The sequence below is a fragment of the Metopolophium dirhodum genome, chromosome 1, assembly GCF_019925205.1.
Source record: "Metopolophium dirhodum isolate CAU chromosome 1, ASM1992520v1, whole genome shotgun sequence".
NCBI classification, from domain to species: domain Eukaryota; kingdom Metazoa; phylum Arthropoda; class Insecta; order Hemiptera; family Aphididae; genus Metopolophium; species Metopolophium dirhodum.
The window spans coordinates 130,983,921-131,004,481 of record NC_083560.1 but is presented as its reverse complement, the minus strand read 5'-3'; the positions used below and the strand labels follow the sequence as shown (position 1 = coordinate 131,004,481).

The 20,561-nt window shown below is 25.4% G+C and overlaps 1 protein-coding gene across 2 annotated transcripts in view; it reads left to right on the top strand.

The window, feature by feature from the left end:
* The window catches only part of LOC132934226 (putative fatty acyl-CoA reductase CG5065), a 64,392-nt gene that overhangs the window by 25,250 nt on the left and 18,581 nt on the right, over positions 1-20,561 (top strand). For both annotated transcript variants that reach the window (XM_061000506.1, XM_061000507.1), the window contains exon 4: positions 9,388-9,533. In XM_061000506.1, the coding sequence (XP_060856489.1) occupies positions 9,388-9,533 (146 nt within the window). The remainder of the gene's footprint in view (positions 1-9,387; positions 9,534-20,561) is intronic.

Genomic DNA, 20,561 nt, shown 5'->3' with positions numbered 1-20,561 from the left:
TTTTAAGATACCTAGACTAAACTTGGTATTAAATTGTTAGGTATTTGTAAGTATATTTTCATATTTTAAAAAGGATTTTGTGTGGAGTTGTTTCAGTAGTTATTTCAATTTTATAGAAAACAAAATACTAACTTGGAAACTATTTTACTTTTTATTAATTATAAAACGTTTACAGTTCAGTAAGTACATATATAAATATTTAATTACAATTTAAGGACTTTACTTTAGTCAGAACGCGTTATGATAAATATAAGTTGAATATACTAATGAATTAATAACAATATTAACTTTGAAATTAAAATACAATTGAATGATATGACTCACGGCAGTTTTGGAAATCATAAACTATATTTTATTACAAATTTCCTGAAAATCGTTTTATTTTTTCCAAAAATTTTTTATAATAATTTAATTATCATGATTAACTAGGTGGGTATGTGTATAAAAATGTTGCAAAAAATTGCATAATTTAATTTCTAGATTATATTACGTTTATAATCATGGAAAAAAAATTAGAATAAGTGTATTTTAAAGTTAAACTTAGAGAAACACCTAGTTTTATACTAGATAAATGAGGCGCCTAGTGCAAGGATAGTTTAGCACACAAAAAATAAAATTGTATTACATTAAACATTTTGGAACACCTAGTATAATATTTTATTGTCAAATGGTCCAAACCTAAAAAAGTCTGATAAATGTGCAAATCTAATTTTTTTGCACTGATATTTAAATAATTTATTTCATAACCAGAAATTTCCCAACTCTATGATTATGCCGTTTCCCCGGGGATTTTTCGATTCTGCCGGTTACTGTTCATTTACTAGTGAATTAATACTTTATGTACCTATAACATATTATGTAGACTCGACATCTATTGATTCTGCCGACTACTGCTCATACACTGAGGAATCGATATCACCTAGTGATAAATTAATAAAAATTGTAGAAACCAGCTAAAAGATTTAGACTGCATTTATATACGATTATATTACTGAACTTTTTATCATAACAATTAATTAATAGCACATGGCAATGTCATTATATTAGATGTATAATAACTATTTTTTATAATGTATTTAAAAAAAATATATCTGTAGGTTTCAAAGTAATGATTTACATGATATTGGTTGGTAGGTAATACAATAAACGAACTACCAAAACTTTCATAGTTTATAATTTTAAATATTTACATATTGCTGGGGCTCTGTCCATTGCTCGTTACCCTCGTAAACTTCCAATATCGTTGTCTCACGTTTTTTTCATAGTATTTTTCATGCTCAATTTCTGTCGTAGATTTTTTCTTTGTCAAATAATTTCTCCGAACCTCTTTTTCTACCCATAATATTAAAGTTTGTATGACTGTATGATCTATACATACAAATATGTAAAAGAAAAATTAAATATAGCCATTCTATTAATGACAACTTAATTTTTATTATGAAAAAAATAAGTAGGTACAGATTTATCGACATTGCATGATTAAATACAGTAATAATAATTATTATCATTGTTTATAATATGTTGAAGACGTAAGTACAAAAAAAAATGTAAATAATAGAGAGATATAAAATGTAAAGCTTGGTGGAATCAATAATGGCCGAAGTCCATAGTTAGATATTATGAACAATAGACGGCGGAATCAATAGCCGCCGGAGTCGATACAAAATCGGCCATTTTGGCCACTATGCATTAACATCAGTTAATAAGTCTAATAAATTATTAATAAAGATAATAATCTACTAAATTATTATTGGCTTTCTTTTAAAATAATGGATTTTCGGGATAAGATATTTCAGCACTATACAACTCAAATATTGTAAAAACACCTATAATATAGTAACACAATTAATTTAAAAAAATTGAATAATTAGATGAAAGGAAACTATATTCAGTACCTATGGTTGTTATTATTTTATATTTTTACATATTTTCTTAGGTAATTATCTTATCTACACTCGTGGAAGAAAAGTTAAAATGTTTTTATTTATTCAGTGTAAATGTAGTAAGTATGTAGGTACTTTGAGGACAATTCAATGATAAAATATTTTGTTACATATAATATTGACATAGGTCAACATTCTCTGGACAGAAAATTAATTTTTAGATTAACACAAATCCAGAGAAGGTGAAATTTAAAATCAATACATTTAAAACAAATAAATTTAGTGATTAGGTATATAAAATCTATATAAAGGCAAAAAGGCTCTGTATACAAATCCTAATTAGTTAATGGACGTATAATGTATACGGTCTTTAAATGGTTATGGCAGTTGTAGGGTATGTATATGATTTATTACAAAGAAGTCGGAAGCGTTTGAATTGACATTTCTTTAATAAACTTTAGATTGTGTTTGTAAGAAATATATTTTTAGACATTAAAACTTTTAGTACCTGATTGAAATTACTTGTGTGTTGTTAATAAACAATAGTTCGTTGAAATACAAAGAAAAGAGGGGGAAAGTATAGCGGTAAACGCTTTGCTCCACTGTAGGTGGTGTCGAGTGTACCACGCCATTGAAGAGTACCTACCTAAGTCATTGTAACATAATATGTGTTAAATTATTGCGTACGAAAAAAATTCTGAGGGAAGACTATAATCTGTCAGCCTATATATTACGAAATGTATTTTATGATATATTAGAACCTAACACGGTATGGTTTGAATTAATTTTTTCCAAAAATATTTCATTTTAAAATATGATTGTGTGTATAAAATATAATAATAATATAGGATATAAATGTAAATTACCCATGGATAATATTTTTAAATTACAATAAAGTACCTGACTAAAATCGTCTGTCTTTGTTTAAATAATATCTAATTTCATCTGAATTTTAACTTTATATGTCTTTACTAAAATGAATAAATTTTGTTTATTTATGTAATATATTATATTATATTATATTAATATATTTTTTTGTATACAATATTAACTACTTATGAGAAACCTTGTTCTAAATTTTCAATCCTGAGCTAGAAAAATTAAACATTTAATAAATATTTAAGTACACAATAATTTGAAAATTTCAGCGATTTTGACGAGTTTCTAATTTTAGATTCTGAGCGGAGCGATGAATGCATTGATTTTACAATGATGTTTTTTATTTTTTTTATTTTTGTGTCTGTCATCAGTCATCACCGTTTGGGACAGTAAAATTGCTTCTATTTTCTTCGACGGTATCTTGTTCGATGGGAAAGTTAAAATTCCCAATAGTTTCAAAAGCACCGTGAAAACCCACATACTAATTAAGGAAAAACGGGAATTATTACGCAAAATAAATTTTGGTTTTTGGTGTAACTCTTAAAAAAATTACCATATCATATATATATATATACCATATATATACATGACATTTTCACTGGTTGTTTATATTAGCATTTTCTATACACGATACCATTATCAAAATATTTGTCTTGAACTGTTTACGAACATTTTCAGTTTCCAATTTTTTATTTTTTGTTTTATATGAATGTCAATAAAATTTGTTGAGTAAACAAGCTTGAAAATTTAATATATGGCTCCTAATATATTGTTACAATGACATTTGAAAGATATTAAAAATCCATTAATTATATATTATATAAAATAATTCGGATATTTCAAATGTCAATCAAAATGTTTAGTTAATTTTAATACTTAAAGCTTGAGAGTATAATAAAAGCTCATATGTTCTTTTTACTGGAATTAAAAAAAAGTTTAGTTTAAAGCTACTATATGTACATATTTTATGAGTGTTGGAATTCAATTTTTGATGACATTGGATATTTAAACGCAGGTATATTTGCTCTAAATTCACATCCATTATAATTGACATAGTCAGACATGTCGATTAACGTTTGTTATGATAAAAGCCATTAACCCTAGACGGCTAGACAAAAAGTCTTTAATTCGTATTCTCGTTTGTATTTTCAATCAAAATTAATTTAGGTCATTAATTATTGGCGGCCTTCTTTTTCCAATATAATTACAAAATATTTTACTTAAAAATAGTTAATACATTTTCATGAGTATGACAAATTTTGTCATAATTTGAACTTTAAATGCATGTAAAACGCGTTAATGTATTTTTAACTGATATTACAACAACATATGTTGGATTTTGGGTTACATTTTCAAGCTATTTTACCGAGCAAAAAATTTTTGATCGACAATAATTTCATATGCTTATAAAAAAAAATATTGACTTTCTAGTAAATTTTTTTTTTGTTACCTAGTGATTAATTTATATATTTTAATGAAAAAAAGCGGGCAATTGGGTAACTAGGTGTCTATAAAAGTCACAGTAATATATGTGTTTAATTTGAAATCAATGATAAAATTCTGAACGAATACAGTCTATCAACCTACGTATAGTATTACTATGTATATTTTATGATATCATTGTGATTCAAGTAATTTAATTTACTATTAGACATAAGTACCTTAAATCAATTTTTGCTGAAAAAATTGCATTTGAAAACTTCTTTGTACATATAAAATATAATAATATAATTTAAAAGTTGCATTTACTCACAAATATAGATTTTGTTCAAATTTTAACTTAAAATGTCCATAAAAAGAACCTTGTTTATAATATATTTTATATTTTTGGTTACTGTATAAACTATTTATGAGAATCCTTGTTATACATTTTCAGATCTTTTTTAGGTATAAAAATAAATTGAACACTATAAATTTTAAACTATAATTTGCGAATTTTCAAGTTATTAAGTCAAAATGTATACATTATATAGGTAATTATAAATAAAATAGTGCCTATAGATCAGTAATACTTCTCCAATGCTATTATAACAACTTATGAGGAACCTTGTATTTATATATTCAAGCAGTTCAACCAAACGAAAAATATTTTATTGAAACTCATACAAAAAAAACTAAAAAATTACAAATTTCAAATACCTATAAATAGCTCAAAATGAGACAATATATTTTTAAAAAAATGATAAAATAAACATTTGGTGAAATTTTCATAAGTCATACAAATAATAATTTTTGAATTACAACAAAATAAGAAAATCGTTTTAAGAGAATTTGTTAATTTACGAAATTCCAATGTCCAATATCCAATAACTTCAAAAGCTCATAAAAAATTATTTACGGTAGACTTTTTTTTCTGAAGATAGGAAAACTTATGGGGAATCTTGTATAACATTTTAAAATCTTAAATATAAATTATAAATAGAATATTTTTTATGAAATTCTAAGTCAAAATAATTTGAAAATGTTCGCGATTTTGTCAAAATTCTTACTTCAGACACTCATAAAGAATATTGTTGATTTACACTCAACTTTTTTTCAATTTATTCTAACAACCACTTATGAAGAATCATATATTAATTTTTCAAGTTTTTTGACCAATCCAATTTTGTATGCCTATAAATAGCTCAAACAGAGTCATAACATTATTAAAATTGTATGATGTATAAAAATGCTAATATAAATTCGATGAAAATTTCATGTAGTTACAGCTATTTTTAGCATTACACCAAAAATAAAAATAGATTTTCTCAAAAACTGGATTTGCCTAAAATTCTCAGTTTTTTTAAAAAATGTATTGTTTTCCCCGACAATTTTTAAATCTATTGAGAATTTTTTAATTTAGACACCTGAAATACTAACCGACTAAAAAAAATGCAGAAATAGAAAATAGAAGCATTTTAGTTCCCCAAAAGGTGATGAGTGATGACAGATACAAAAATAAAAATAATAAAATAGAATACACAATATTATTATACATATTTATCGCTTCGCTCAGAATCTATAAACTGAATTTTTGTACATATCTATTACATATCTATTGAAAAAAAATTCTTACTAATTTTCTGCTATTCATAGATTGGTATTTAAAATTTTTGAATTTTTTTCATTAATGTCGTCAAGAACTATTAAGCTTAAATTAAAAAAAAATCCCTGTATCAATGTTTATAGTAATTTATAAATACTTAAAATACGTAAAAAATGAGTGTTTATTGCCAAAATTACGAAAATAGTTTATAGTTAAAAATGTATGAAATATTCAATATTAATTTCTTAAGATTTGACAATTAAATATAAGGTTCTTCATAAGTATTTTTTATTACAGAAACATATAAAAACTTCGAAAATACATCATATCATTCACAATTTTTTTTCATAAACATTTCAAGATCTAATTTTGAAATTGTATATTTAAACAAAAATAACGATTTTAGTTATTTTGTAATAATTCAAAAAATATTTTTATTAAAACTTGAAACTTTTTACCACTATACAATATAATACGTGCAATATATTTTTATATTTTAAAAATATTTGAGTATCGGTCCGCTCAGAATTTGAAAACTTGAATTTATTATCTTTCATATAATATACCTACTATTCACCATTAAGTTTATCTATATTATTTTACCACGTATAGGTACAGTTAAAACACAATTTTACATCGTCTTAAAAGTTAAAATTAATTATTTATAATTATGTATATTTTTTAAACTATATTTAATTACACATCTATACGGAAAACATAAATTTAAAGTCTATGCATGTGTACAAAAATACAAAATTTAATTTAAAAAACACGTATTGTTATCTATACACTGGTTATGTAACATATTTAGGCAATGTATAAATATATTATGTATCAAATAATATTGTTAGTTTTCTGTTAACTAATTTATAACCAGTTAACAAGACTGTAAATGAGAAACTCAAAATTAATAAAATACCGAACGTAAAAGTGCTGTTTAAACAAGTTTACTTACCACACAAATCATAACTAAACTTAATTGTACGTAGGTGGGTACCAATACATTATACTTAATAAAAGGGGCAATCATAATAATATATTCGTTATGTAACATAGGTATTAGAAATACGATATACTTACTATTTTTATAAATAATATTCTACACTGTGATTAAAGCAAGATTAAAAAGGGAGAAGAATTGCCCCGGGCACAAGTTTCCTACATTTTTAAAACTTACATTTTTAAGAATTGAGAGAGACAGCTTCTATACGAAACAAGTTTAATCAGTCTGTGAAATAATATCCATTCACGATATAATTTTTTTTTCAATATTTTATATTAATACCAGATAATATGAAAAAGAATTGTAATATTTGGTTTCTATAATACCATACCTAATGAATTATGATTGAAAATATTTTGATAAAAAAAAAAAATAAACTTTTATCGAGCATTTTCTGGTAAAAAATCATGAAACTATATATTTTTTTACAATCTATTAAATACATAATGAACTATTGTTTCATACAGTGAGTGTGCTATAGTGAGGAAAAAAGACAAGTTTCTCAGAATGATAAATCTTTCCACTGGAAGAGCTCTGATTTTCTAAAAATATAAATTTTTCATTAATTTTGTGTTCATATTCAGACATACAAGTAATATAAAATTGATTTAATTTCATACATATATATTTTGCTTATATATGGATGAAACAGATACATTATCCAAACGATAGGCAGAGAACGAGAGAACGTATGATATTTCTGAGCCGATAAGTTCCTTATCCATATTCTTGACTTTAGTAAGTAAAGTCGAAGAATAAAAAATGATATAAACTGACGGTATGTTAATAATTGATAATCGGGTAGGTAGCGGAAAATTACGGGAGGGATTTAGAGGGACAAATTGTTAGGTATTAATTTATGTAGGTTATGCCGCAACGGTTGAAAATAATTTTTGTTTTTGTATACAAAATGTTTTCATGTGACACTGTTACTGATATTAAAACATCTAAAGTATGCATATATGATTATATTTGAGTAAGTATTCTAATTTCATAAATGTAAACATTTATTTTTATTTTTAAATAACTTAGTTTTTGTTTTATGGGAGACATTGAACGAAAGCTAGATAGTTATAGGATATAAATAAAATACCTTACATATTACAGTTAAGTATAACATCGTTTTTTTTTTAATTGTAGGTTACATAATGAATATTATAAATAGTACCTATTAAATATTATTATATTATAGGATATTGAAGAGAATAACTGAGATTTTCGCACCTGTAGTATGGCTGTATCTAAATTGTAATATTTAAATAATAAGATACAATATTATATAAAACGGAATTAAAAATCCATTTATACAGGAAATTACTATATAGTCATGTAGGTACGGATTATTTTAACATTTTTAACACAAATACCTATTCTTTCTAAATGTAATTATAAAATAACTGCGATAAGCTCGTCAGGTAAAATATTTCATATTTAGCTTATAGATAAATAAAACCTATTGTTTGTGCCTGTTAGTCATGTTTTAAACGTGTAAGTGAACCGGATAGTTCATGAATATTGAACTTGCCTATATACTTATCGCCCAATATATGAAGGCACAAAATGGTCAATATGGATTTTATTTATTTAACTATGTGCATGAAAGAGCTATTATTTACCAATTTTTTAAATTTTAAACATCACCTGTCCAAATGGATTAGGCAAAAAGTTACACACTTCATGAACTGGGAAATATTACACTTTTAGGGCGTAACGCTGTCAATATATATTATACTTTAATCGCACTATAGTAGGTACCTACCTACCTATTATGATACATTTATTTTATATTATGTTATATCAATACGAGCATTTAAATAATTGTGTTTCTTTTGTAAACTTTTCGAACAGTATGTATTTATTTATTAATTTAAATATATTTCACAAATCCGTTTAAGAATTTATACTCATTATTGTGGAAACTTATAACTTATTTCCAATGACATGAATTCTTAAAAAAATCAAAACTTTTCGTAATAGTCAGTGTAGATAGTTAATTTTTCTGTATCGTATTATTATTTATAAGATAGATAATACGAAAAATAAAAAGTTTTTAATTTTAATTTTTAATTTACATAGGTATTTAATTACATTTTATATTTTTTATTAAAAATTTAAATAATTATTAATTATAAATAAAATAATATATATATTTGAAATGATTCATGAAAAAATGCTTAAAAACATCGAAACCATTTAAAACCACACTTAGATACAAATATAAGTACACTACATTTTATGTTATAAAATAATAAGAAAAAAAAAGTTTTAATTTTTAATTTACATAAGCAGGTAATATTACATTAATAACACGAAACATAGGTATTTAATTACATTTTATAACATTTTACATTTTTTATTAAAAATTTAAATTATTATAAATATTATAAATGAAATAATATATATATTTGAAATGATTCATTAAAAAATACTTAAAAACACCGAAACTATTTAAAATCACACTCAGATACGAATATATCATGTACATTTTATATTCAAACTTTTATTTTTTAGGTTTAAATAAATGACTTACCTATGATTTACTTTTTATACATACGTCTCACTAATATTGTATTACATGTACATAATAAATGTTTTAGGCCTTTGTACACGTTTCCACTGCGTATTGTAATTGCAACCGACAAGACGTTGAAGAACATTTATATCCCATTCCTGCAGACCCAGAACAAATTATTCAATGTGTTGATTGTCTTGATGAAAATCTTCTGGAATCTATAACACCAAAGTAAGTTTATTATTATATAGTTTAATACCTGTTATGATTCTTTAGAATCGAATATTGTATAAAAAATCTGTTGTGACGTGTTGTCGATATTAAAAAAAAAGTAGTACCTACCAATATTATTTTGACATTATGACATTTTCTCCGCAAGGCATTTACTGGGAGTAAAATATGTTAAGTGATAATGAATGATACGTATGATCACATTTGTGGACTCTATAAGTTCAGCGACTGACTATTGATAATCTTAGCCAAAATCACACCGAAATTACGACTGAAGTCAATAATGTCGGGAGATATATTATAATATATCTAATAAGTAATAGACAATTGATAAGTAACATTTTACGCTTTTTTCCATCAAAATTATTCTTATAATCAGATTCACAAATTGGCTATCTTGAATTTATCCAAAAATTTTAAATTAAATATTTAAAATAAAAATATTTTTTTTTATATTATACGTGTAACGCAAGTGAATATAAATTATATATTATATATAAAAAAAAAATTTAAATATTGATTAGAACAAAGTTATTTCATCTGCCTGGTCTTCCCGTTACACCCTGTATAATATACTAGCTGACCCCGTGCACTTAGTTGCCCATTAAAAATGCCAACTCTATGTGACTCTAACTTTGATAAGTGAAAGCCTCAAGATATCATTGTTTATAGGTTCTACGTTGATCAGCCAGTGAGTCAATCTGCAGGATATGTTTGATTATATCATATTATAATAATTTATTGCCATCCCGCCCGGAGTTGGCCGCGCGTGAGACTATAGCTTGTGATCATGCGAGTAGTATAATATTATCAGTTGGCAATCTACCTAATAATTTAACTCTAAAATATCAAGGTTTTACCGAGTTTATCGTTTTTACTTAATACAATAAATGAAAAACACAAAGTTGTGAAATCGAGAAAATAAATTGCAGTGCATGTTTAATATACAATATTATATATGCATGCGTAAAACACTACAATCAACATAAATATTTAAAAAAAAAATACATTTGAAAACCTTTCTTTCCTCAAAATAACAAGCGTTTAAATATTAAAAACAATGTGTATGAATTAAACAATTAAAATAAATAATAAGAAAAAAGACGTGCGTATAGTATAGCTAATTGTACATCTATTATACTGGACAACTAATTGGACATTATACGGGGCGGACAGCTTTATACGTTTATTCGCATTGTGCATGTTAGCTGTAACTACGGAATTGACATTTCTGTGAATTGTACCTTATTATTGTATATTTCGGATTGTAAGACATTATATTGTCAGATGGACGATTTCAAATTAGACATTTTTTCGATAGTCCATTCAAACTGATTTTAAGTGACTAATTAAATTATAAACGTCAATCAGATTAGTTGAAAAAAAAAACAATTATTTCCCAAATCTGTAGTTAGTGCAACTATATACGGCCAGCGATATTTTTAACTAAAAGAAGCTGCTAAAGCTGCGCATAGACCGGAATTGTCAAACTCGTGTTTTAGTTCGTTCGTCCGCTCTCTTGTTGAAATTACTTTAAAATTGTACAACTGTTGTCAATTGGATTTACAGTCAGAGAAACTAATATTGAACAGATATAAATAATATCGTAATTTTATTTAAGTATTATCTAGAATCAGTTTCCGACTTCATAACGGATGAAATTACATTTTTGAGCTTTTTATTTACGTTTAGTCTCACATGTTGTCATGGATAATCAAAATAACAATAATTTGTATATCAATCAAGTTTAAAGTTTTTTCCACATGCGAAATGGGAACTTTTATTCAAGAGGTTATTATAATTATAATTTAACTATTAAGATAACTAAAAAGTAAAAACCCCCACTAGACCTAAAACTTAGGGGTGTCGGTGATGTTAAAGATGTGCATAACTAATCGATAAAATAGTATAATACGCACACTCGCATAAGACGTACATTATGAATAACTATATTTTTTACTTATACAATTTTTAGTCAAATTGTCTTATCTTCCGTAGGTTAATCTCCTTTACAAATTAATTGAATACATTTTTCATGTATCTCATAATTATAATTTTATTTGAAAAATATATTTCAATAGCATAATAAAATGATGATAACACGGCGTTATGATTAGGCTATTTATTTACACAACTGTCTATGGACCCATTGTTCAGGTATATCAAAGAGTGTGGTCAATAAAGACGACAGCCGATTCTAGAAAAACATTTAAACAAACTATGGTTTGAAGTTTTGGTATTGCCAATTTTTAACCTTTGATAATATATCAAACTTGTTACATTAAAACATACATTGAGCAAAATCATTCAAATAATTTTAAAAGGCTAATATTTTTACACTCAAAAAAAAGGTTTATACCTATAGTACGTATTTTTCACAACTGTATGTACAAAGACAAGTTAATTTTCAATAAAAAGTAGAATTATATAAATAAAAATTGTAATACTTACAACCAATAACAAAATTCGTAAAATTACAAGGCATAAAAGTAATATATTTGTATACAGGTGTAACAAGAAGACCCGAGAATCAAAAAAAATTATGTTACTTAACCGTATGTTAAAAATTGTGAAAATTATAGTTAAGAAATATACTCATGTCAGGAAATTTCATAAAATAATATTTTGAAAAATGTTATAACGTTCTAAATAAATTTAATTAAAAAAATATTGATATTTTAAAAAATTCCAAAAAATAAACTACTTGACTTAGATAAATGTTTTTACCATAAAAATTGTTCATATAATCAGATTTACAAATTGGGTATTTTTAATTTTTCCAAAAATGTAAACCGAATTTAAATTTTTTTATTTTCGGTATTAAAAAATAGAAATATATTTTTTATAATACTCGTGTAGCGCAAGTGACTATAAATTATATATAAAAAATTTTTCAAATATTGATTAGAATAAAAGTTATTTCATCTGTCAGGTCTTCTTGTTACACTATCACAAAAAAACATTTCTAATTTACATTTTATAAAATTACAATAATCCCAGTTTTCAATTCTTAAAAACTTATTGGACTTGAAACGAATGTAAAAAATAAAATAGAATCAAAAAATACTTGTATTTCAATAATAGAGTAAATATTTTTTGTAGACAAAATTAAAACAACAAACACATTAACAAATAATATAATTTCATATCGATGGTATCAGGGCCTTGCACCCGAATCATTTATTCGGGTTTCGGGTTTCGGGTGCTGGATGTATTTGGGTGTTCAAACACCCGAATAAAAAATTTAAACAAACATTTGGGTTTTCAAAACCGTTATTATTCGGGTTAATATTGGTTAATATGGGTGCTGAGAAATCTGGATAAAACAGAACTTTTGATGACCCCCCCCCCCCCCCCCCCAAAAAAAAAACAGAAAGTATTTATGTTTATGTTATTTATAATAAAATATAAATGTTTTATCCAAATTCGAGGGTTAAACTAGGTTAATTAATGTACAGTAGTTACCTTTTTCTATGAACTATAAGAAATAAGACAATGGGAAAGTAATTATTTAACTACCTATTCGTTTTATTATAGGCATTAGAGTCCACGTAACTCATTTTTTTTTTACCGTATAACATGTCTAAAATCTAAATAGGTACTGGACTTAAATAATATACTAGCATATTTAAAAAAAAAATGTACTTATTAAAAATATTCAGAAAAATTTTATTTGATAAGCAAACAAAAAACAGTCATCAAAAATCAAAATGTTTACAAGGCTTTCTGTGGTCAAAAAATAGTTAACTTGCTAGAGCCTAATCCCATTTAAAAGTAAATACAAAAACATAATGAATAGGTAATAATATGGGTAATAATAATAGGTAGTAATAGGTATATTTTGCAAAATCAACAGTTTCAACAGATTGATATTTTGATTTTGCATAATGTTACGTACCTATATAACAGAATAGGTATTGATTATTTTGTGATGACTTAAAAATTAAAAAAATTAATCTTTATAAATATTATGAATAATTCATATAATTATTATATTATTATACTATAACTAAAAGGTAATATAAAAAATATATAGGTATTCACAAATTGTACGATGAAATAATAATAAAATTGAAAATTGAGTAGGTACGTAGTGAGAGGCGCGTCGTAGACTCGTAGACCGAATGTGATACAAATTAAAAATGTACAATTTCCCCCATGCCAAGTCGATGGATATAATAAATAATAAAATATTAAAATGTTTAAAATAGATGGACATAGGGGCGCTGACTGTTGAGCCATAGACAAATAAAATAAAATATAAATTATGATTTCGTGATTACCGAAACACTGGTAAATAATAAATATAGCCACGTATTACGATATTCGAGTTACTAAATTAGATATTATAGGACATAGGTAATTCCGCTTTGGAAGTTCGTCGCAAATAATGAAATAACACAAGTTATTATTAGTTATTAGTGTTTGGTATTTTGGTCACGGCTGTCAATACTTTCAGTTTTGTTGAGACCACGTCTATTTTATATTGCTATTGGCTATATTTGGATTTATTTTACTAATAAAGTAATAAATTATATCATATAATATAGGTATAAGAAATAATTAAATACTTAATATTTTAATCAGAATCAATTAAATTATTAAACATTTTAATGGATTTTATTTTCAAGAAATTACCTATGATTGTTTGTTAGATTGTTCCTGTTATTATTATTATTGATTATTTAACTCTACAAAATCGAACTCACCACAAGAAATACATACGAAATGATATGTCGCATGAAGAATGAGAAAAAAAATTATTCGGGATTTCGGGTTAACCCGAATATTTATTCGGGTTTTGGTTAACACGGGTGTTTTGAAAACAGAATCATTCGGGTTATACGGGTTTCGGGTGTTTGATTTTTTAAAGGTGTTTAGGGGTGTTAGGGGTTCGGATTAAATCGGGTGCAAGGCCCTGGATGGTATAGAGATAATGGTCAAATACTACTATTTTTTAATATGGAAAAAAGTGAGAGTTTAGTTAACGAACGTAAATTTAGAGTGATTTTTAAATTTAGAGGCAAAGCTGGAGATCTGAAAATCATCTAAAGAATAGTTTTTAAAAATCTACACACACGATGGATACACAAATAAAGCCATAAAGAACAAGTTGATTTATATTGCAAAAAAAATTGGCGCTTTCGTAAGGGGCCTAACTACGGTAAATATGGGAGATAGATCCTCAAGATATGAGCCTTTTAGATTTACAGCAAAGAAAAGAATACTTGTTTTACAATAATACCTATGTGATTTTTTTTTAAAATTATTGGTAAATAATTGCATTAACACATGGAGTTTGTTGACTGATAATTTATTGTACTTTTGTAGTATCGCGCGACGCACGCGATAGCAAAATACGCCGTATTATTATAAATAACTTATGTCTATTAAATATTTGAGTCACGACAAATTTGGGAAAAGTATTCAGAGGACGCTAAAATGCTACAGAGTAGGAGCTACACTGACATTTTTTGTTTCTCTCTTACAAGTGCGTAACATACAAAATTTCACACTGAGCAGATCACGTTTACCTCCGTTAGTTTAAAAATTAGAGTGAACTTAAACCTTATACAATTTAAAGGTAAGATTTTTATCTAGGGCATTTTTATAGGCTTTTTGTTATATTTTAATTTTAAAACTAGTTATGAGTATTTTAAGATATAAAAGCAACTAACAATTTAAAATACTTATAACCCGCTTTAAAATTAAAGTATAATAAAAAGCCAATGAGGTGCTCTAGATAATAATCTTACCTTTAAATTTTATAATAGATCAATTCACTCTAATTTGTAAGCTAACGGACTTAAACTTGATCTACTGTATGTAAAATTTTCTATGTTACGCGCACTTGTAAGACGGAGGCAACAAATTTCCGTGTAGCGTCCTCTTAAGGAACTATTATTAGGTATATTAATAATTCTCGAACGCTGATAGCTATATTGATATAAATAAATTAGTTATTTAAATTTCAAACAGCATAATACTGTTATTGAAATAATTTCAATTTTAAAAGTTTTAATAATTCACAAGGGAACAAATTTCCAACCACAACATTTTGGCGCCCCCAAAATACTGGTGCCCGGGGCTGTTGTAGCCAGTGCCCCCCTTAAATTCGGCCCTGATTAGGTAGATTGCCTTATTCAATAAGATTGTTTTTATAGCATAATTTTTTATGAAACTTTAGACGTGTCTAACAGTAACAAATTAGATTAGTCATAAATAGTGACTTATGCATTGCTGTGTTTTTTTTGGCTAAGTCCATTTACAAATTTGGTAAGGAATCTTCACAAATCGCTTTATATTGATACAAAATATGAACAATTTTTATTTTGAATATTTTTGCATATATTTATTATAATGAATATTATACCATATCTTAAGTCTTTAACTATAAACATATAAAATGCGATGTTATATTTAAACTAAAGTAGTGTTAAAGGTAGTGCAATACTAAAGTAGTGCAATATCTTACGCTTCTAATTTTAATTTAATAAAATCAGTATTATTATTCCTTTGAAGAAAAAAATGCGAAAATGTACAAAATATGTTTCGGATTTATTTAGGTAAAAAACTAACAAAAATAATTTAGCTTACATAAAAAGTAATTTTATTCAATATATTTAAAATTATAAAATGCTTCTCTATCACTTAATGATGATTTGGAAATTATTGGTACATTCGTTTTATATTTTATAGTAAGTTTATTGCATATCTTAACATATTTTAACAAAATAAAATGCATATTTTACTGTTGTACACACCCTAGCCATAAGATATATTGATGATATAACAATTAGATAGGATTTTGTTTCATTTTTATTTTATGCATTTTACGTAGTTCAAATTATACAACTGAATAGTAAAAGTGATAAATTAAGTTATTATAAAGAAGAATATGGTGATAGTTCAATGGAAAATAATAAAAGTACCTAGGTAGCAGAATTCTTGATTAGTGGAAAAATTCTAGGGACATTTTTTTAAAATCAATTAAAAGAAATAGGTTAACAAGTCTACATGGGTCTACAAGTGTGTTGGTACTGATTTTTATGGCTGCACTATTGTGGCATCAGGAGTTTTTAGAGCTGTAGCCTGTAGTTGAATTTATAACATAAGCTACAATTATTCTCTGAATATTCCAATTTCAAAATCATCTCGAGTTCAAAGTATATAACATTTAATTGAAATTATTAAAGAGGTTTTTAGATTTTATTCTGGGTCAGAAAAAAAATCCGTAGTTTTTAATATAATATATTTTCCACTAGCTAACCGGATTGTGAGAAACGAATTGTTTTTAGAGACATAAATGAGGTACTAGTTTTTTAAAAGATATGTATTAACTGAAATAACATATCATAATAAGATTTCAAAAACCCTGGAAAAGCGAAAAAAAACTCGCACCTAATTGCTATTTTTTGTTTTACGCGCATTTTCTTAGTTACACTAATCCTCTTTGGAGCATTTAATAAAAAAATATTTGGAACAGTAGCGTATACTACTGATGCTTACATGATAAATTCATTAAAAATATTGTAAACATATTAAAACAACATTTTTAAAATAACTTTAAATCATTTGAAGAGATAGCATACATTACCGATATAGAATTGTGTATGACCATTGTACTATATAAACAACAAATAAATAAATTGTATAATCTACTCTAGTTAGTAATGATGTAGAATAGATTTACAGAACGGCGATATTCATTCCTTTATTAGACAATGTGTTTGATGATTTAAAAACACGTTTCTCAAAACATGAATTAAAATTATTTCAGTTGTCCTCTATTCATTAACAATACTAAATTACCATAAAGAAAAAACTGATAAAATAAACTAGTTGCAGATGGTTTTCAAATATTACATTATAAAAACTAAATATTCTCCCGGCTTCAAATTGCTCGTGGAATATTATATTTGGACAGCTACATGAACATCAAAATAATCATTCAAGCTGTTTACGGACATTTTCGGTTTCAAATTTTTCAAATTTTTTTTTCCATAAATATGAATACAATTTTATTTGTTGGGTCAAAAATGCTTGTAACAAAGCTCAATTTGTTACAATTACAGTTGAAAAATATTTAAAATACATTGTAACAATTTTTTTATAAGCATTTAAAGTTCAAATTTTGACAAAAGGTGTAAATTTACGAAAATGTGCAAATTATTTTGAGTTTAAAATTAATAAAAATTGTTCTTTTTAAATCTAAGATTTAAAAATTTAATACAAGATTCCTCATAAGTGTGTCTACCTTTACCAAAAAAACTTTTACATTTAAGTCTAATTAAATTAAATTTTGAAAATATTTTGACTGTTTACGGACATTTTTAATTTTCAATTGTTTTAGTTTTTTTTTTCTATAAATGTCAATAAAATTATTTTTTGTTTCAAAAAGCATGAAAAATGAATACAATGCTACTGATATATTGTGAGTATAGCAGTTGAAAAATATTTAAAATACAAAGTCACAATTTTTTTTTAAAAGCATTTAAAGTTCAATTTTTAACAGCATCTATCAAATATAAAATTAAAAAATGATTTTGTAGTTAAAAATGTATAAAATGTTCAACTTTTATAGCTAAGGATTGAACATTTCAAACAATATTCCGTATAAGTGGGTTCTTCTGTAACCAAAAAATTTAAAAAATATAAAAACACAGTCTTTTATGATAGTTATTACTTATTATTTATTTTAAGTTCAAATTTGGACGAAATCACATATTAAATATCCAATAATAACGATTTTAGTTATTTTGTTGTAGTTTTATAATATTAGTTCAACTTACCTGCTGCCGTATTAATAATAAGTAAAAACAATATAAATAAAATATAAAATACCCACACTGACAAACCGTCTCTGCTCAGAATCGTTTTTCGTATACAATTATGATATTATATTATCATTGAATTCAAATGTAATACCATTTTTAATAAATGTTTAATAAATTATTTAAAATATAGTCATTAATTATAAAAAGTAAAATATTAACATCCCGTGAGTAATAAAAGAAAATTAAGTACCTACCTATATTAATGCCATATCTTATTGTTGTTTATTACAACAAAAATTTGAATTTTTTATTGAGTTTGCAGTAGAAAACAAGACTATGATGATTTGGGGTTTCTCGTAATAGTTAAGTATTTATAATATACAATATATATTTTATTGGTTCAAAGATAAACTCCGTGTCGATTATCTTAAACCTGGTCCGACCTGTGCTCAGAAAAAATTTCAGTGGGGCCAATTTTTTCTTGGGGGGGGGGAATATATAATAGCTCCAAAGATTAAATAATGAAAATTAAAATAGATTATTAAATATGGATAGTATTTATAGAAGATAATAAGTACGTTAGTTAAGTAATTCACCAAGTATAATCAATACCATTTTTTTATTCAAATTATAAATTTTGATCTTTGGAATTTATAAGACGTATACTTGAGGACTATATTTTCAATTATTTATATTTTTATACTATTTCATATGATACCTACACACTTGGAAATTTACAACCAACCTTTTATATTGTAATTTGTTAACCTTATTATTTTTTGAAAATGTTGATATAACTAAATCAAAATTAAAATGACCAGTTTATGTAATTTTTGAGTTATTACTAATAACATATTAGTATATTTAATATATATACTGTGGATAATACTCAATAATAGTCCTTTAAAATTATTTTACGAAATTATTAATTGGATTTTATATTGAATCTATTATCTATAATATTTATTATATTCCGGACAATTTTTACCAATTATAAAATATTGAAAGATTAGTAATAATTAGTAATTACTATAATTTTCTAATCATCATAGCCCCAAACCTTTACTATCATTAGCTCATAAAATTAAATACTTAACTCAAAAAATTACTCGTTCGAATTTCGATTTAGATATATAGACATTTTCTAAAAAGTGATCTGCTCAATAATTTAAAGAAAAGGAGAATTTCATTTGAAAAAAGAAGTTGGAACTACTTTATAGGAGTACAACACTTTTTAAATATTATTAAAATGTTAATACGTATTTGAAAATACATACTCTATGTAGTTAAACCTTTTCAAATTGGAATTTAAACTAATTCTTTATTAAAGGAAATATGGGGGGCGATCATGGGTGTGATAATGTAATATAATATTATCAATCCACACCACAGCCCACAGGACATTACTTAAGATTATTTCCCTCTTAGTTAGGCTTTTTCCATACGGTTTGGAGAATAAATACGAAGTATACATTCATTAAATTAAAAACACTGACAAGTAAAAATAATGAGTTGCAGTTAAAATGAATGAAAACTGCATGTAGGTACCTACTCACTACTCGTACACATGGTTAAGAATATATGAATTGTAATTAAAACCTGTAAAATGTATTTATAATATACACGATCTATGTTATTACTGCTATTGAATATTAATTAATATGTCTTTAGGCTGTCGTTTAGAGATTTGTGAACTCAATTACAGCTCTTAATCTCAATGAATTACGGCGATATGATATAAATTGTGAATCAACATTACGTAGGTACCTACTGTTTGAATTAAACAAATCAGGCTATGAAATTGAGTTAATTGAATTAATGTTATAACTGAGTTAAATTAAATACTTTATGCGAACTCTGATGCGTAAAGGCTGCAGTCGTGCGTTTGCTGCACTAACCACATCGAAATCACTTCAGATGGCAGGTCAGGGCAGAGTTTGGCCTCTACGCAAATCCCTATGGACCATGGACATGTTTGTGATGGGATTAACATCATCGATTGGATTCAAAGGAATTTCTTTTAATACAATACCAAATACTAATACAGTACAAAATACACTACACTAGAGGAACAGTTTAACATAATTAAAACGAGAATTACATCGATTTTTGTGAAGTGTTTTCACCTTGTAACGCTGACTTACTCAACGCTTGTTTTTGGATTTTGAGTAGAGCGATGAATATGTTGATTTTATTATGACTTGTGTTTTTTTATTTATTTTTATTTTTATTTTTGATTCTGTAATCTCCA